Source organism: Carassius carassius, chromosome 12, assembly GCF_963082965.1.
Source record: "Carassius carassius chromosome 12, fCarCar2.1, whole genome shotgun sequence".
Taxonomy (NCBI): Eukaryota; Metazoa; Chordata; class Actinopteri; order Cypriniformes; family Cyprinidae; genus Carassius; species Carassius carassius.
In genome coordinates this window covers 18,853,456-18,873,864 of record NC_081766.1, presented here as the reverse complement: position 1 = coordinate 18,873,864, position 20,409 = coordinate 18,853,456, and the positions used below count along the sequence as shown (strand labels likewise).

Here is a 20,409-nt window from a genome sequence, read left to right as displayed (position 1 = left end):
ATTGCAGGACTTCCAGATTAAAGAACTCCTTCTTCCCTTCAGCTATTAGACTATTAAACAGGTAGCTAGCTAGTGGACTTATCTATATCAGAGAACAATCGGTTCAAATTGTTTCATCTCATTGAAAATTTGAAATGTTATTGCTGTTATCACTACCATTGTATATTTGTTAATATTGCTCATGTAGCCTCATCTCAATTTGCACATCTGTTACTGTTACTGCTGTTATTGTTATCATGTAGTTGCACTCAATTTGCAAGTTACTGCACTTTTGTTTTTTGCACATAAGTTAATACTGTACATTCACATATAAATATCATATACATAGTCTATATTTCTATTTTTCACATTCTATATTCCTACTCTATCCTGGCATATATAGCTATAAATAGTCCATATTTCTTTTTTCATAGTCTATATTCCTATGCTCGCAGCATTTTTATTAAGTTTCTTATACTGTATGTATGTATGTGTGTATAGTTCATGTATGTGTGTGTACGTATAGTTTTGCACTGTCTTGGCATTCATTGTGGAAAGCAAAGTAAGAATTTCATTTCTCAGGGAAACTTGTTTTTCTCACTGGGTATATGACAATAAACGCTTTGAATCCTTTGAAAATATATTTATAGTAACGGGGCGAACGAGACGTGAGGATCCAAATGCAAGCTTTTATTGACAAACATAGTCAAAATACAGACAGAGTTGAACACCAGTAAACGGGTATGGTATGGACAAGACACAAGAGTAGTCCAGTGAAAAGAAGGGGGTCGATTGGCAGCGAACGTGATCCAGGGGGCAAGGCAAACGGGTAATCCAAAAGACAGGCGATAATTCCTTGATAGGCAGAGATCAGACAGGACAAGGTAAACGAGGATAGAATCAAGACACAGGTTAAAAGGAAACAAAAAAGGACTGCTTGGAACTAATCTCTGGAAACATGGAATGGCTCCATAAAGTTGCTACTAGGAGAGTAATAAATGCAGACAATACTTGCCACTGAATAGTGGTTGGAGCCTCCTATTTATGGTGTGGCCTCAGGTGAGAGTGCCAATCAGTGAAATGAATCATGGGAAATGTAGTCCGGGATGACATGTAACATTCTGTGTGAATGTCTATGTAATCAGAAGACGACCTCTGGTGGCGAGCAGATGAAAGATCACGAACCAGATATACATAATATAAGGAATAGGGATGCACTGAAATGAAAATTCTTGCCAGAAGTATTGTATTGCCACTTGTATTTTGCTAATTCTTTTTCAGCATTGTATAAATTAAATAGCCAAAATGTGTTTTTTACTGTTTTGTCTTGCTTTACAAAAAAAAAAAAAAAAAAAAATCAATTACAAATAAAAACTATTTAAAAATATTTTACACTGAATACTTTTAACATTCTATGTTAAGCATACAATGCTTAAAAACACTAACTTGATGAAAGACAGAATATTGATTACATTGTTATTGTATAAGTACCAAGTATAGTGACCCATACTCAGAATATTATTTGAAGTAACAAAACCGTGGTTAATTTACAGTTACCATGGCTACAAGAACAATGATTTTTGGTGCTATTCGTGTTAAAACCATGGCTAATTTTCGTGAGGCAACATGGAAAATCATAGAGAGAATATTAGATGCAATGATGGTGGTGAAATTATTTCTATTTGTGCCTCAAAGTAATGCATGGTCTTCGTTTTTACCTTTAAAAAATTATTTACAATTTATTTTAAGGTATAATGTATTTTTATGTATGAGGTGTGCATTGTAGTTGACACCTAAATGAACACTATATGAAGTCATTTTCCTCAAATGCTATTGAGCTTTAAATTTGCATTTGTGCCCATTCGGTTGTGAAAAAGTAGCATAATTTACATATGATTTACAGTTTATTTTCATGTGTATTTAGCACTTTATTCAATATATAGCTTAAAAGCAAGCAGCATGAAAAAAGTGTCAGTGTCTCATTTAATCAAAAGCAAAACTTAATTTGCTAAAGCAGCTCTCCACTATGTTCAGTTTTTACCCCTGTACATCTCACCTCCAAGGACTTTACAGACGAAACTAACCCATAGAAGAGTTCTGCGTAAAAGAATTCGTAGCCTCAGCGCACACCTCCTGTGATGTAATCATAATGGACCAATTGTATTGTACACAAAACAAACTTAATTTTGGCCGGATTTTGTTCGAAATTATGTCACATCAGTTCATTCTTCGATTTCGCTTGAATTATATGGTGGCCTTTAGTGTCATTGTAAACCTGCAGGATTCGAGAACTCACATATTTTGAATTACCAGCTTCTCTTGCAGTGGCTGAAAAGGTCATCCCTTTGGCATTCATCTGGGCTGCCTCATGTTGCAGGGTTTCATTCATCTTAGAGTGGCTCGTCATCTTGCAATATCATTGAAAATTTAAGTAATGCCGCCAGTTAAATATGGCTTGACATATAATTAAGGAAATTAGCCCCAAGCGCCAGATTAACACCAATAACTTGGAGGTATCTGAAAGTGTTCTCTAATTTTGATCAGAGTTATTTTTCATAGGCTAAATATCATTAAATATTTATACTATGATTCAAGATACAATTAATTTACAGTATGAAATATACTTAAAAAACTGTCCTTCTACTCCTGTTAGGATAACTTCAAATAGGACTAAGCAGTGACCTTGAAATTAAAGGTTGTGCTCTAATTGTAATCTCCACTGTATATACACCCACACACACCTCCATCTTAAAAGCTTTGTCAACCTAACTTAAAACATGTTGCAATTACTCAAACCTAAAACCTTAATTTTAGCCTAAATCAAAACAGGACTCAGTTTGTAAGAAAAGGTGAGCTGCCTCTCCCTGGAGGTCTTGTGTGGCAGGTATTTGTGGTAATGAGGGTGGAGCATCAAGTATCCAGGGGCCCTGTCTTTGACATAATAGTTTACTACACAGAGTCATATAAAAATCTGTAATAAAAATAACCTGTTTTTCCACATGTTCATATTCATTCTTTGATGTCTGGCGTGTCCCGGCTCAGGTGTCGTGTAAAGGCATACTCACACTTTATGAATGATTGTCTCGTCATAAAACAGGTTATCTATCCACTGACGAAACACCTCCTTCTGAGTCTACATCTCCTGATTGCCACTGACATCCTAAATGTACAACAGTGATAAAGAACATTAAGATGTTATTAGGCACTACACCATACTGAAGTAAGTCATTTACTGTACTGTGAACCCTCGAGTTTAGCTTTTAGCCACTGGCTATTGATTCTCTGAAATAAAATGATTAGCTGAGTGCGTGGTGGTGGATGTCTGGTACAATCTCTTTGTGGTAAAAAATAGTAAAATGACTATTAAAAGTCTAAAAATAGCACATATACGTAAGTTTTATCTAACAAAACATTATTTGTGAGGAGTACTATTTGTAACTGGTGCTCTTTTGAAGGCGCTAGGATTATTATGAAGACATCAAACACTCATTTAATCACAGAAAATAAATCATATCTACTGATCTATCTCTACATATTATATTTCGACGGTTTAAAGAACAGAAAGCAATAATATATTTAAGTTCATAAATACAACGCATTTACATTTTTAGTATGATACTGATAGCTGGATGCTGACGTATTGTTGGGGGGAAACACCTTTAAGGAACTAGTTTCCCCAGTTCAAACCTGATGTATATATGCATTCATGACTTAACACAGAACGTTTAGCTGTGGTTCACCGGGCTATGAACGTTATTTTGTTCTCAATAATTGGTTGTGAGTGCCATTGCCATTCTTTCGGCTTCTGCTCTTCTGTTCGCTTTACCGTCAGTACTTCTACTTGCCACCTATTTGGAATAGACCACTTTTTGTTTGGGAGGGATTGTTTACATGTGTCATACAAATACTTGATTTTCCTATGGTTTAACGTATCCAACATGTTTATGTTGTGTAAGATTTTATAATAAATAAGTAGTTGCCGTTGGGCAATCACAATATTGACATTATTTTAAAATAAATTTTATAAAATTTATGGAGCCCCCCTCAATGAGTCGCAATGCCTTTGTCTGTGGACCATCGAGCAAATATGGCGGCTTCGCAATAGATGGAAAGCTTGAACAGGCAAAAATGAAATGATTTCACTTCAGTGTTATTGTCCACGGTCGCAGCTGCATAAAGGTAGGCTAAAATTGCATTTGCCAACCACATTAAAAGGTGAAACCATCCAAGGCCCGCAGTATTCTGCTAGGTGCAAGTGGTTTTAAGCTTGATGTTGAACATAATGGGGCTTGATTGCTACCTTGCTAGCACACTCTCATAGTATGTAGTAGCAGCAATGCCAGAAAGATGTCAGTAATATATTTCATGTTATTAATTAATGAACGTAAATGTTGATATGTACTGTCACTCTGAATTGTTAAAAAAATACTATTTGTGCTTAAATATGTTGCAGGTTGAATGCATGCTATAATGTTTTGTGAACCAATAATTATGCAATATAGAACCTGATCCACTTAGAACTTGGAGCACAACAACAATAATATAATGACAACTGTTTATGCATTTAAACGTGTCGTTTATACATGCAGACATAAATGTTTGACTATAGGTACTTTTCTCAGATCATGTGATTTATATATCATTGTCATATGACGAGAAGACATTTCTTCTGCTATCTGTTGGTGATTCATTGTACAATAATGACAGCTTTTTTATATATTTGTTTTTGTACAGTGTGTCATAATGCACATAAACAATCTGAACTCCTTCCTGTATAATTATGCACACTGTAGTGCCTGTAGTTGTTATCCCTGTTTCTGCTTAGTATCAAGTGTAATGTTTAATGCATCTATAATAGTGTTATTATAGTATTATTAGATTAAAACCCGTCTAGTTTTTTGTAATTTCCACTTTCACTTCTGTAAGCATTCAAGTCCAACCAGTAGGGGGTGCTTACACACACACACACACACACACACACAAATTAATTAATGTTGAAACTTGCTTTAAATTTTTATTGTTAATCAGCTTGTCAAATGTAGCATGCATTGACATTGTTAACCAGCAATAGTACTGAGCTGTCATGATTGGCCACATTAATATTTTTATTGTATTTTTATTAATAGTGTTTTGAAGTTCACTTATATTATAACAACACAAAAATATATGTTACAGTTAAAACATCTAACTATCATATACACTTGAGTATAGATACTACCCATAAACGAAACTATTGTATTTACAAATGTGAATTGCAAAAAAATCTTTAATACCCATGGCATGTACTGTTAAGTCCATAAAGTGTAGGAGATATTTAAATTGAATTCAGTGTGCATTTCCCATTTGTTTATTTATACTTTGAGAAATCTGTTTATTTTAAAACTGCATTTACAATATATGAAATTTTATCCAGAGTGACTTTGAGGATAATAAAAGCATAATTATTTAGTTTAACATTGGTTTGTGTGCTTTACGAGATTTGATGAGGAGGTATATCATTGTATTGTTGAGATAAAGAGGAAAGTGTGAGTGAACAAACAGCGCTATGTAGAAATTTACTTTTTTTCTGGTGGCATAAAAATAAGGTTAATTACTTTTAAGTGATTGTTTGACAGCTATAATTTAAGCACAAATAATGAAAAAATGCATGTTTTAAAATATGTATGTTCATGCATGGATTTTTGAAAACAAGTAATCTATCTAAACCTAGTCTATTGGTTGATTATTCCAGGTATATATTTGCACGAAGCAGGTGTACATGGTCAACAGTGGCCAAGTTACTTTGCAACTTGCCACAATAATATGCAGACATAAAAAAAAATCACCTTTATTTATATAGCGCTTTAAACAAAATACATTGCGTTAAAGCAACTGAACAACATTCATTAGGAAAACTGTGTCAATAATGCAAAATGACAGTTAAAGGCAGCTCATCATTGAATTCAGTGATGTCATTAGAGCTGCAACTAACGATTATTATTTTTTCTGTTGACTAATCTAACGATTATTTTTTTCGATTAGTCGACTACTCTAACGATTATTTTTATTACAATAATTAATCTAATGTTCTTTTTTTGATTAGCTAATGAATCCTTTGGATAACTTTACAAAAAAATATAAGTACAACTTCTAATATAATATTTCAACCTTTATTCATTTTCAACCAATGTGGTTGAAGTTTTTACAGTATACAAGAATAAAAAGGCAACGAAAATGATTTTACTATGGTAAATATGAGTTTACGATAGCGTTTATAATTAAACCACAGTAGCCACAAATTTACAGTTGTCTGAGACGTCATGAAATGTTCTTTAGCATCTTTAACCATAAAATGTAGTCAGGGTTCTGCTCTGGAGCTGATTCGGGGTAGCTCGGTGGTTTGTGACTGTTGTCTCGTGGCGCGCTGTCTTTTAAGGGCCCGTTCACATATTCACAAGTTCGTTATTTCCAATGTAGGTGTGCGGTATGCGCGCTCATAATGGAACCGACGCGCATGCGAAAACAGCATTGAGTTAAAAACATCTCAACTTTTCAGAATGCCGCAAGTGCACCGCGGGTCATGTGACAAGAACTAACCTATCAGTAGGGCTGGACGATTATGGCCTAAAATCAAAACCTCGATTAATTGAACATTTTACCTCGATTACGATTAATGAACGATTATTTTGTTTCTGTTTTATTTTTTTGCCCTCATAGTTCACTGACAAGGTTTGTACTGTAAATAGGATTAACTATCAGCAGTTATTTTATCTATGTTCGTAACATTTCTTACTAGGGTTGGGTATCGTTTGAATTTTATCGATTCTGATTCTGCTTATCGATTCTGATTCTTATCGATTCCAATAAGATAAAAAATCCAATATAAAAAAATTAAGTCAAATATTTAGATGTCAAACATCTTTTCAAAGCATTCTGTTGCAGCTGAATAACATGAGCAAAAATCAGCAGCCTCAAAACACTGCAAGAGGAATTTTGCCTGTGATTAAAAAAATACCATAGCAAAAACAACTAGATTAATATAAATACAAATATTAAAGTGTTAAAGACAAGTAAACAGTCAGTAATAAGATAGGAACAAACAAATCAATTAGCAATATCATAAATAAATGCAACTAAACAAAATTTCAGGTACAGAAACTGTAATTAAAAGTTTAAAAACAATGCATAGTTTTCTTTTTATAAATAAAATAAAGATTAATCAAGTAAAGTTATTAAATCTATTCAGTCAAGATCAGTGAATGATTTTCTTTTGTTCTTTGATTAACATTAATGACAGACAGCGAGTTTATTAGGCTGTTGTCTCTTTAAGCAAAAATACTGCACATGTGTGTTTTCTTTCTCATCTATTTATGTTCACGTAAGACAAAAACGGCTGCGTTTATGATGATATCCTGATGTAGTTTTCTGTATCGTATTTTTGACTCGGAACAACCTTTTCTACAGTTAAAATATACAGAACAGTCCGAGAACTTCACGTGCGCTGCACACAAACATGCTATAATAAGTTTTGAGATTCTAAGCTACTTTAGTGATAAATCACAGGACAGCGCTGACAACTAGTTTCTGTGTTCCTCTGTGCACGCGATCTTCATAGCTCCTGTTTATATGAGTGTTCGTGCCACAATGCAGCTGCGCGAACATGGCTCGATATAATAATACACATCCGATCGTCTAATCGCTTGAATTTCGAAACCATAAAACAAATACAACTGACAAAGTTTAGTGAAGACGCAAGGCTCACCGCTCGCGCACCATCAGTATGTGTTGAACCGGCGTTCACCTCCGTGTTTTGCTTTTATGCCACTGACTGGACGGGGCAGAGTCATGTAGTATGACATACGCGCTAGTATGCTTTTGAGGGGGAAGTATTAACAGGATTAAATAACCGAAATAACCGACATGGGTAAATTACGTCGGTTAGAGGTTATGATTTTCGGTTTTGATTACTTTTCGATTAATCGTCCAGCCCTACCTATCAGCTTCATCCTTTCCTGTAACAATGTTGAAAGCTTAGATAAGATGAGGGAACAGCTGATCATAGCTGTATATGGATTGCCATTTTGAAATAAATTTAGTAGCAGAGCTACTGCAAGTGGCACGACTAGCGTTTTCCACGTGTTTTTAGGGCGATATGTGAACGCCCCTAACGCGTGTTCGAAACCCGCGCCAACACAGACTTACTTTATTTTTTATTTTATCCTTACTTCAGCCGCTACAGGTGATCATACCAATAACTTGTAATCTTTACAAGAATATCAGAATCATGCAATGAGCAAGTCTGCGTTTATTAGACACTTCACATCAGTTTGTGCTTTTAGAATCGCCGAATCTGCTGCGGTCGTTCCATCACATCTGCAGCAGAGACCTGAACCAGGAAGTTGGTCACCAGACCAAGGGTAAACCGGTTAAACCGTAACACCGGAGAGCACCAGGATGTTTTCCTCTGAGGTGCTCGTGCATCGCAGTTGTGCTGCCGTGGTACACCATATCGGTTTTGCAAAGGGAACAAAGGGCCATTTTATTTGGCCTCTGTTTAAAGTATTCCCATACTTTTGATAACAGTGGTCTCTGTTTTTGTAATAGAATGCAACTTTCTCCTTTCCCAGTATGCCATTACGCGAGATGTAAACAGTGTGACGTGTCGACGCATTTCACGCACGTCAGCGTATTTTTGTAGTCGACGTAATCGATGACGTCAATGCGTCGTTGCAGCACTAGATGTCATCTCTGTTCAGTTTAAATAGTGTCTGTGCATTTATTTGCAATCAAGTCAACGATATCGCTGTAGATGAAGTGACCTCAACAAAGCAAGCCAGAGGTTTGTCCTGGTGGTCATCTGAGACAAGGTCTTTACAGGGGATCTGTATCTGGGGCTCTAGTTGTCCTGGTCCCCCGCTGCCGATCCACCATCTGGTCTGGATATGTACTGTATCCGGGTGACTGCAGTGACCCTCTGATCTGGATACAGACTGGATCTGGTGGCTACGGTGACCTCGGAATAAGAGAGAAACAGACTAATATTAGCGTAGATGCCATTCTTCTAATGATGTAGCACATACATTGGGTGTTATGGGATGTGTTCCCGGTTCCGGTTTACCTTATTAATGCAGCCTAAAAATCCTTTAACGGATTTGGATATTAAAAGCATATTAGTATGTTATGTGTAAGCCAGGTTAAAGAGATGGGTCTTTAATCTAGATTTAAACTGCAAGAGTGTGTTTGCCTCCCGAACAGAGTTTAGGCGCCAAATAGGAAAAGGATCTGCCGCGCGCAGTTGATTTTGATATTCTAGGTATTATCAAATTGCCTGAGTTTTGAGAACGTAGCGAACATATAGGATTATAATGTAAAAGGTAGGGGCGTGCACGGATAGTCGAACATTCGAATATTCATTCTGCTCGAATTATTCGATAAATAAAAATGATATTCGAATTTCGCTATATTTTTGCTTGCCATAAAAATTACACAATAAAGCCTAATTCGGTCACTTTCTGTGATTCTCCACGGCATATTTGTAGATGTATGCAAGCACAAAATAACTAATGAATGAATTAGAACTGCGCTCTTCTACAGTACTTCAAATATGCCTTGGAGAATCACAGAAAGTGACCGAATTCAAAAACATTGTTGCGGCATCTCTCAAGCAACGAATAAACACCGCTAACTTGGAGAATGCAGTGAAAAATCCTCTTCTCGCATCCGCCCTAGACCCTCAGTCCAAACATCTCAGGTTTCTCAAAAAAAAAAAACATGAGAGAAGTAAGAAAAAATTTGAGTGGTGCGGATGCAGCCGCCGCCGCCACCAACGATGAAGAGGATGCGGCAATGCCCACTCGATGGAAAAGGCTGAGCCAGTTCTTCAGCGATGATTACAGAGAGTCCAGCCGAGATGAGTGGGAACAGTTCTTGCTGGAGCCATGTATTCCACCAGATAAGGATCCCATTCAGTGGTGAAACGAAAACACGAAGCTCTTCACAAAACTTATTCGCTTGGCACACCGTTATTGTGAGTCCCGCCAACGTCTGTGCCGTCAGAGCATGTTTTTTTCGCAGCCGCCCTTATTGTTAACAGACTATGGAGCCGACTTTCCCCCGATCATGTTTACATGCCTGTGTTTCTTAACAAGAACATGTACAATAAAAAAAGCAAAAATGATTTGCCGGCAGTTTAAAAGTTTCAAAGTTAAGTGTAGGCTACGTTCTGTACAATAGCCTAATTGCTGCAGGCTTTTAATTACTTGCTTTTAATCTGTACTTTTGTTTGTTTGCACGCATTGTTAAAGGGTTTCAGCTACAAAACACGATGTGTAATTTTCAAGCTTATTGTGTGTAAGCTTGTTCAAAAATGACAGAAACAATAAATGTTGCTGAAAAATAACGTCTGTCTTTATTTAAATAAATGAATATTCGAATATTCGTTTTTTGTGAGCTCAAATATTCGAATGGGATATTTGCGGAAAACGCCCATACCTAGTAAAAGGAGCTCACACAAATACTGAGGTGCTAAACCATTCAGGGCTTTATAAGTAATAAGCAATATTTTAAAATCTATACAATGTTTGATAGGTAGCCAGTGCAGTGTTGACAGGACCGGGCTAATATGGTCATACTTCCTGGTTCTAGTAAGAACTCTTGCTGCTGCATTTTGGACTAGCTGTAATTTGTTTACTAAGCATGCAGAGCAACCACCCAATAAAGCATTACAATAATCTAACCTTGAGGTCATAAATGCATGGATTAACATTTCTGCATTTGATATTAAGAGCATAGTCCGTAATTTAGATATATTTTTGAGATGGAAAAATGCAGTTTTACAAATGCTAAAAACGTGGCTTTCTAAGGAAAGATTGTGATCAAATAGCACACCTAGGTTCCTAACTGACGACGAAGAATTGACAGAGCAGCCATCAAGTCTTAGACAGTGTTCTAGGTTATTACATGCAGAGTTTTTAGGTCCTATAATGAACACCTCTGTTTTTTCAGAATTTAGCAGTAAGAAATTACTCGTCATCCAGTTTTTTATATCGACTGTGCATTCCATTAGTTTTTCAAATTGGTGTGTTTCACCGGGCCGCGAAGAAATATAGAGCTGAGTATCATCAGCATAACAGTGAAAGCTAACAACATGTTTCCTGATGATATCTTCTAAGGGTAACATATAGAGCGTGAAGAGTAGCGGCCCTAGTACTGAGCCTTGAGGTACTCCATACTGCACTTGTGATCGATATGATACCTCTTCATTCACTGCTACGAGTTTATGACGGTCATACAAGTACGATTTAAACCATGCTAATGCACTTCCATTAATGCCAACAAAGTGTTCAAGTCTATGCAAAAGAATGTTGTGGTCAATTGTGTCAAATGCAGCACTAAGATCCAATAGAACTAATAGAGAGATACAACCATGATCATATGATAAGAGCATTACTGTTACATACAGTAGTGTTGTTTGAAGTTGACACCATTTTGACAGAATGTAGCCTGTTTAATATAGCTAGTTTATGTAATGTTACTTAACAGAACTTATTTCTATAATATACATTTCTTAAACAACATTTCTTTTACAAATTTGCATTGTAGTTTTAATAAAGTACACAATTACTATAAATTCTAGATCTCTGCAGTGGACTGATTTAAAATACTGAAATCTGTTGAATCTTATTATGGTTACTTGTCCTTTGTTAAGCTGTCATGTTACTGACTAGCCATACAATGGCAAAGGGCTGGGCGATATGGCCAAAATATTATCACAATATTTTTTTCCATATAATATCATATGATATTGATATTTATCATTATATTCATTTGCCATTAATGGAGAAGGAAATGCTTTCCACATGTTTGTTAGACCTTGAGAATGAATGTAACGATAATTGGTTTCTTCACAGTTAAACTCCACAAATCTACCTATACTAATAACAACACTGTATAAGTGTAAAATTAATGTAAAAATACCTTGGTTGTTTGATATTCCTTAAAAATATTAGTTACCTATTTTTGTAATAATTTCTTCAAGTTTAACCAGACCTTTATTTTGACGGGTTGTCGTTACATGTGTACGAGTTTGTGTGTCAGACAAAACCATGTCATTCATTTACACAAGGGCACGCAGAACACGCAAACTTGGCCTATTAGTGACAAGCACTGAATGGCTGTTGTTACATTTATTTCTGCTGTAAGATTAATCCATATAAAGTAAAAATGTCCAGAGCTTATCATCAATATCGAAATTTAAACACAATTTCGACATGATATCATTTATCGCCCAGCCTTACAATGGCAGCTGTTGTCTTCTAGCACATTGTCTACACTTGACTGGAAGATGTATTTTTTTAGTTTTATGTAGAATTTTACTGATTAAAACATACTGCAAAAGTTCATTTTTTAAATCCTAAAGTAAATTCTATAAGAAGGGCATGCTATGGATCCAACTGTGCCTATATTTGCTATTGGCATAATTTAATGTTTAATGTCTCTAACTTAGCATTAATTCATTTATACATTGATATCAATGCTCGGCTCATTTTTTGTCCCCAGAAACGGTCCTTAGGACTCCTAGGAATGTCTGGTTTGAGGCTGAGTGCCAGAGTAGAGGAAAATGACACTTCAATGTCAAGCAACTCTCAGGGCCTTATGAACAGCGAGGCATTCTGTGCAGAGGGAACTACATCAGGACCATCATTGCATTTTCCTCAAGAAACCATGGAACTACTCAGTGACCAAGGAGACCTCCTGACCAGTGTTGGTTTTATTGACTCCATCTGCTCAGATGGACCAGCCAAAGCTGCTTATGTCAATGGATCCACCTCACCCCATATCTCAGATGAAATCTTGTTGGATATTTCAAAAAATGTACCAGGATTCCTTCCTAAATCATTACACGCTCAGAATTCTGTCACAACCAACGTCCACTTTGAAGGACCTGATCCACTCAGAAAAGAGGGGGAAATAACAATCAGGCAAACATTGACAGCAGAGGATGTGGAGAATAGGGGAATATGGGGCTTTGATACAGAATCTCCAGAACACCCATTAGATAATTATGATGATGGAAATGAGCTTAGCTGGAATCCCCAAAGAGAATTTATGAAGTTTCTGTGGGATGATGATAATGGTCTTGAAATGGAGGAAAAACTGTCCCCTGTTCCTTCACCACTCGACCATAAAATAAGAAAACGTAAAGAAAAACTGGTGTTAAAAGTCGATCCTTCAGAGGACATCTACTCTGAGTTGAATTTTGATTCAAAAAAAGATCACCTAGGTGAAGGAAGCCGGATAGAATGCAGTCCTGTTAAGAAGACACGTTCCCCAAGGAAACCATCCAAATTAAAGTCACCCATTGTAAAACGTACCAAGTATTTTAATGGAGCTGCTGAGGCAGTCAAACACCTATTTGCCAAACCAGCAAAAAAGCCTATTAGCAAGACTCAAAAGGTGGGATTGATTAGAGAATCTTTGCCCTCGGACTCATGTTCTATAGCGGAACCTAATTTTTTTCAAGAGAAATCTCAAAAACACAGACAAATTACATGTAATACAGACACAACTACTTCAAAACCATTCATATGTAAGGAATGTGGACAGTGTTACCATGATCAGAGTTCACTGTTAAATCACATAACTGTTCACCGGGACAGGCAACAGAAAATTACAAAAAAAATGAATGAGTTGCAACAAATTAAAGATGAAGGAAAAGATGCAAAATTACAGTGCCCCCAGTGCACCTTTGGAACGAACTGTCCGAACACCTTTGTGCAACACGCTAAGACCCATGAGAAGGACAAGCGCTACTATAGTTGTAATAAGTGCGATTTTGTCGAAATGAATGAAGTTGAATTGAGACGCCATTTGCTTCATAAACATGGCGTCAGTGGGGCTGAGCTGACTGTTTGGAAATCAGATGGATTTCAGGAGCGTAAAGTCAATAAATCAGCAGGTCCAATTTCCTTTTCCCGGTCTTTTCAAAGAAAAACTAAAAGCATCATTGGAAATCATGTTGAGGCTTCGTGTCAACCGCAGTTTAATGAAAAACGGGCATCCTCCCATTCCCTTGACAATAAGGATGAAGAACCATCTCCAACTGAACAGCCATTCTCTGTTTGCAAAGTTCTTACATCATGTGCAAAACCAACAGCAAGGTCACCAAAATTGTCGTTAAAGCTCCAGGCACCGGACAAAAACAAAAGCTTGTCATCCAATGAGAAATGCGGTCTTGTGCGGAAGAAGAAAGTGTGGATGAATAAAGGTGTCCAAAGCCAATCAAGACTTGACAAATCAATTCAAACACTTTTATCCAGGAAGAAACATAGTGACCAGAGTGCCTCAGAATGCAACACTCATCAGGAGCCTGATGGAAACAGTACAAGAGAGTGTCTTGATGATTCCCTCAGTTGCGAGACCACATTCTCTGGAACAAGAGCTAGTTCGTCCCCCTTAAAGTATCTGAAAAGATCAGCTCATTCTAAAGAAGGGAACACTAAAAGAACTTCTAAGTCTGATGAAAACATTATTTGTTCAGAAGATGTTGGAAACACCAACTACACGCATTTAAGTTTGGAAAAGCAAAAGTTTAAGAAGTCACCTTCCAAAAGGAAAATGTCTACTCCATTCCACAATATGCAGGGTCAAGATATTCTTTTAGATTTCCCCAAATGTCGACAACATTTTAAGAAACGTAGAACATCCAAAAGGAGTAAAGAATTGAACAACTGTCACTTTACGTGTGATTCTAGTGATAAACTTGAAGAATGTGAAAGTAATGAGAATGGTAATGCACGTTTTGTAAAAAAACAGACTTCAAGTCTTGGTGCCTCAACTAGTCACTTTGAGAAAAATCACAGTTCCCCAAGGATGTTTCCTGTAAAAGATGAATGCAAGGATGAAGAAATCTCAGAACAGGTCAAAGCTGTAAAGCATGAACTGAGCTCAGACGTTGAGACTGATCTGAAGGCTTGTTCGTACTGTCCTGCTGTATTTGAGTCAGGAATTAGCCTCTCTAATCATATAAGAGGACATTTGCACAGAGTGGGCCTCAAAACACGGAAAGTTGTATCTGCAGCTAAGGTGACTTCTCCTGACAAAGTACCTCCAGTTCGACGACGAACACTGCCAGAAGTCAAAACAGGTAATGCTTCTCTTATACTTGATATACTTTCTTGCATCTATACAGAGGTTTATCATTTGTTAATAAAATCAATGAACAGTAGGTAGTTATCCAGTTAGCGACCATAACTTGACAATAATTATTGGCTTATCATTATCGACCAAAATTTGTTATTTTAGTGTGTCCCTAGAATATTTTGTTTACTAGGCATATACCAGTAGCATAATTTATATACAAGTGCTACTAAGTTTAGAAATGCCACAACATCATTTAGCAATTCATTTTTCAGGTTTGTTCCAAAGTAACTGATAGGTCTGTATTTTTTAGTGGACTTAATTGTATAAATGTGCACACCATCCACTCCACTTTTAGAATAGTAATGCCAACCTCATGCATGGTGTGAAGCACTCAAATTAGACATACTTGATTTGTTTATAGTCAGGAAAGGTGTGTGTTGGAGCATCACTGATAGGTGTACACTCTGGGTGTTTAAAGTTCCCATCAAAGTAATAGTTTAAAATTCCCATGCAACCAGTGTGTTGCAAGTTAGCTATATGCAGGCTGGTTAGTGTAGACATTTTCAGTATGGGCAAATTTAATTGGCTTCTGAGCAATAAATATCTTTTGTATATGAAGCTGATTACATATGGCTTCCCTGTTGCCTTCTGATCCCAACAGAAGAGTGTACATCCCAGACTGAACATCCAGCACAGCTGAAAACTGACTGCCAACAGACAGAGCTTATCTGTCCTCTGTGTAGGGAGTGGTTTGACAACAGGACTGGGCTGTCCAACCATGTACGAGGCCACCTGAAGCGCCTGGGCAAACCTTCTTCCACCTCGTCTAAATCTCCTGTGATCATATTGAAAGAATTGATGCGTGACAAGAAACAGTTTCAGATGAAGCTGCAGGTTCTTGAGAAGAAGTGCCGTGCCACCAATTCTTTCCATCCTTTTAGGTTGAGTAATGGTTTAACCTTTGCATCTACTGTCAAACGGGAGAAAGATGATAAGGAGGAAAAGAAAAGGATAGACATTAATAAAGGCTCACCACCAAGTGATCTGATTGGAATTTTGAAGAGGAGAAGAGCCCTTGAAGAGACCAAAGCAAAGCACTCGTCCTACACTGCCAGAAAGTCTCTCCTTTTATCTCCAGGCAAAGACTGTGACATGGAGATACAACCTTTCAGAGCTGTGCCAAATTCACTAGCAGGTAACGTTTCATTGAAGGGACGGTCCATGCAAAATTCTGTAACTATTTACTCGCTCTCATGTTTGAACGATTCGATTTTGAATGATTCAACAAATGCAAAATAGAACAAGCATACATTTTTTTGACATGAGGGAGTTAATAGTGACAGAATTTGTATTTGGAGGGGACTATCTCTTTAAACAACATAAAAAGAGATTTATAAACCTTCTATAGCTATAGGCTAACGATTTCAAATGTAACTATAGAACTAATTTTGACTATGGGCCCTTTTTTCACGTTTTTGGGTTTCTCAGAAGCAAAAGTCATAGTTGGGTGATATTTTATAGAGATTTATGGGAGACCAAAGCAAATTTTATTCATGCTTTCACATTTGTTCAAATAGCAAAAGAAAAAAAAATCCACAATAGTGTTTCCATGATTATCCAAAACAGATTTTTTTTTGATTCCGACTGTCAGAAGAGAGAAAAATCTAATTTGCTATAACTTGCTCTAGAGTTCTGCAGTTAACTGAAATAATTTCAATTTCGGTTGAACGATTATGAAAATGCAATAATTGAGTTCAAACAATTATTATGGTCCATTCCGCCATTTTCAGCAGTGCAGTTTCGCTCCTACATAAGAGCTTAAACTTTCCTTGCAAATTTGTAAAATCATGTAAAATGAGACGTGCTTGATTTATTGATGTTAATTAGAATTTAGAGTTTTTAAAAGCGAGAAAGATAACTTGCGCTGTTCTGTGACACGGTACAGAACACGGACGGTTAACTTTTAGCTTAAGGTGCGTGCTTAAACGGTCAAACACATGCAAAAATGTGTCAAAATGCATCTCTTGGTGATTATTCATGTAAAACCTTGTCAGTTATGTCAGAAGTGAACATAAACAGTTGGGAATGAAAATATATTGGAGTTGTGCGGCTCTTAAAGTGACAGCAGGCTTATATTCCTGCTGTTGACTGTGTGCTTAATATTTATTTAAAGAACAAAAGATAGAGAAAATCACTCAGCCCTAACTTTATTAGCCATTGTATTAGAAACACCCTTGTGCAGTGTTGTAATTTAACACAAAGCATCATCTTATAAATGTACAATAAATTGTATATAAAACATATAATAATATATTTTTTAAATAAAAACAATAGTTTAATCGTGTCATATCCGTCTGTGAAAAGGTTCCATATAAAATAAGTCTGCATATTATATTTACCATACATTAACATATTTTATATAAATATAATAATATAAATCAAATATATATCTCCAAATATAGGCTTATTGCTACTGCTAAATAATCATTTAATGACAGGCCTGGACTTTAATGAATTGAACATGAGTACATTGGCATGTATTACAGTATCTATAATGACTGTAAGTGTTTAATTTTATGTATTGTGTATTCTTTTACAGAAAAAAGTGAACTCAATAGAAAAGTGTGTGTGCACTGTAATACCACATTCCACAGTGGTGTTAGTCTCTCCAATCATTTGAGGGCATATGCACATAGAAAGAAAAAAGCTCTTCTGGACGGAACTAGTATGTATCTTTCTTTTCTCCTATGCAAAAGCATTTTTGTACTTACATATGACTTCCTGTTTATGAAGGATGCTGCACGCCACCGTCTACTTTCATCTATCATCTACTGCAGAATGTCACATGCTCACTCCTTTTACTAAACTTTGCTTTGACTGTAAAATATATCATTGTTTTTGATATGATTCAGGTGCTTTTGGTAGAAGACATTTACTCTTAACACCTGATGGTTTTTCAGATTATTGTTGCTGCATGATGGCATTGTTATCATTTGATTTAAGTTATTCACAATTAATCGACTATAATAGAGGGTTACTGTGAGTGTTATTCGGCCGGTCGTGTGATCTCAATATGGCTACCAGTCGGCCACCACATGGGTAATAACATTTACATTACTCATGAAAGGTGTGAAACCATATATGTAATATATGGATTTGGTGCTCAAACATATTTTGCTAAACATGTAAGAAGACTTCATTGTTGTCATAGGTGAAAACCTATGGTGTGCTTTTTAAAATGCCCTTATTTTGTTTGTATCGTTTCTAATAAACACATTGTTTATTATTGCAGCTTTTGACTGTAAACAGAGAAAGCAAAGATCAAGGTCTGGGTCGAAGAAGAAAATGTACCCGCTGCTGCACACACCAGAAGAAATCTATAGACTTACTTGCAGGTAACCGCTATGCTAAAAATGTAAAAGAAAGATAAAAAATTATTATAAAAACAAAAAAGTTTAATACGTCTTTAAATAATTATTTATGTACATTAGAATGTGTCCCGTTTAATTTTTTTCTGAGCATAAAATAATGACAATCATACATTTTTTTTACATTATTTACAGTAGACACCCACTAAAAAGTTCAGTGTAACAATAGTTTATGTAACAAAAAATCTTGTCAGACATTTTTAGAACACGAATTATTACACTATTTAAAAGACTATTTAAGGATCACAGTGCAGCCCCCAAAATACTAATTAATTAAACCCATCTTTGCCACTTTTCATCAAATAACAAGGTTTTACCCACTTGTCAGCAAATAGTTTTCATAATTTAAAATACAACTAATACAACTTAAGAAAGATCACCGGTCAGAATAAGTACGTTGTTACAAAAATCATTTACACTGAATGGCGATGGAACATTATTTGAAACATTAAAGCAGACAATTTACTTCCATTTAATAGGCTCTCAATGTACAGTATATAAAATAATTTTTAAAGTTTAATTTGATGCAGATAGTGAAATTAGATGTTTCGTCTTTGAAAAATTTAATTAAATGTATATTACATATTTACGTTTTAATAAAAATAGCTTTGTGTGGATCTTTGTAATCTAATGTGTAATTGTTTCCATGTTCAGGTTTTGTGATCTAGTCTTCCAAGGCCCTTTGTCAGTGCAGGAGGACTGGATAAAACATTTACAGAGGCACATCATGAATACCGCTGTACCGCACACAGGGGCAGGGATGGTGGAAGTCATCTTCCCTAAGGACTCTTGCCCCAACACCATCACAGTACCACTGGCACAACCTTCAGTGATGCAAACAGCCTAAGAACACACTACTTGTCCTTGGAATATCACTTGTATGTAAATTGTTTGGTTCCCATTTAAATTGTATATTGCCATCAGTAAGAACTTTTGTTTTTTACTCTTAGTGAGGATCCATTCTTATCACAAACCACTTTTTAGATATTGTTACATTGTGCTGGTGTTGTACACGGACAAAGAACGCACGAACGGTGGTGAATATGTCGAGATTTTAGTGGAACCCACCACCAAAAGACAACCTTTACCTCAGATGCTTCTCATATTGAGTTTAATCTCTCATTGCAGATTTATGCTCTACAAAAACTGAAATGAAATTCTGTATGTGGATTTTATAACAACCCATTTTAATTTGAGAACCAACGTGATTTTTTTTGTTGTTGTCCCATCCAGGGATTTTAGAAGGTGCACATATGATGCATATATGTATACATTTTATTAAAGTCTAAACATTTACTTCAGAAGTTTGACTTGATGCCAACACATCAGTCATTGTGAAGCCACCCATTCTATTAATATTAACAGATCAGACAGTATGCATGTCATTATTCTCTGTTTACACCATTTCCTGTAACATTTAGGTTTTTGTTTATAACCCTTTTTTGATTTTATCTTAAAGCTGTAAGTTTGCCACGTATGCAAAAAACAAAACAAAAAAAACATTAACTGTTACTTGTGTAGACCATTTTTTACGGTTAAACTATTTTTTGTGTATAAACCTTTTTAGGTAATTTATGTGAAAAAAAAAATGTAAATCACTATAAAGAATTTTGCCGTTCAGAATAAAATGTTTTTGTTGTCTTCAGCTTAAGCTACGAATGTAACGATTCGTTTGTAAATGTGTTCATATTATCAGTTTGTGCCACATAATTTACATATTGCAAGAGTAGCAGTCATTTCCCTCATATACACCTGAATACTGAATATTTGTGGTTTGTATATGCTACTAAAATGTGAACTATATAAAGTGCTAGTTTATATATAAACGTGTGAAATGTAATAACAACTATGCCACCTCCATTCACAAACACTGGCAGACTAT

General features: G+C 35.9%; 1 protein-coding gene across 1 annotated transcript; it reads left to right on the top strand.

The window, feature by feature from the left end:
* Positions 1–4,032: 4,032 nt before the first annotated feature.
* znf644a (zinc finger protein 644a) lies at positions 4,033–20,160 on the top strand. The gene is made up of 6 exons (XM_059563792.1): positions 4,033–4,158; positions 12,517–15,103; positions 15,761–16,294; positions 17,699–17,824; positions 18,392–18,494; positions 19,182–20,160. Exons 2-6 carry the CDS (start codon positions 12,541–12,543, stop codon positions 19,372–19,374), a joined length of 3,519 nt encoding a protein of 1,172 aa, XP_059419775.1. The 5' UTR covers positions 4,033–4,158; positions 12,517–12,540; the 3' UTR covers positions 19,375–20,160.
* The last annotated feature ends 249 nt before the right edge of the window (positions 20,161–20,409 follow it).

Coding starts and splice junctions, on each gene's coding strand:
- znf644a (XM_059563792.1), top strand. CDS start 12,541: ATGTCTGGTTTGAGGCTGAGTGCCAGAGTAGAGGAAAATGACACTTCA. Junction 16,295..17,698: donor TGTGCCAAATTCACTAGCAG/GTAACGTTTCAT, acceptor ATTCTTTTACAG/AAAAAAGTGAACTCAATAGA. Junction 18,495..19,181: donor ATCTATAGACTTACTTGCAG/GTAACCGCTATG, acceptor TTCCATGTTCAG/GTTTTGTGATCTAGTCTTCC.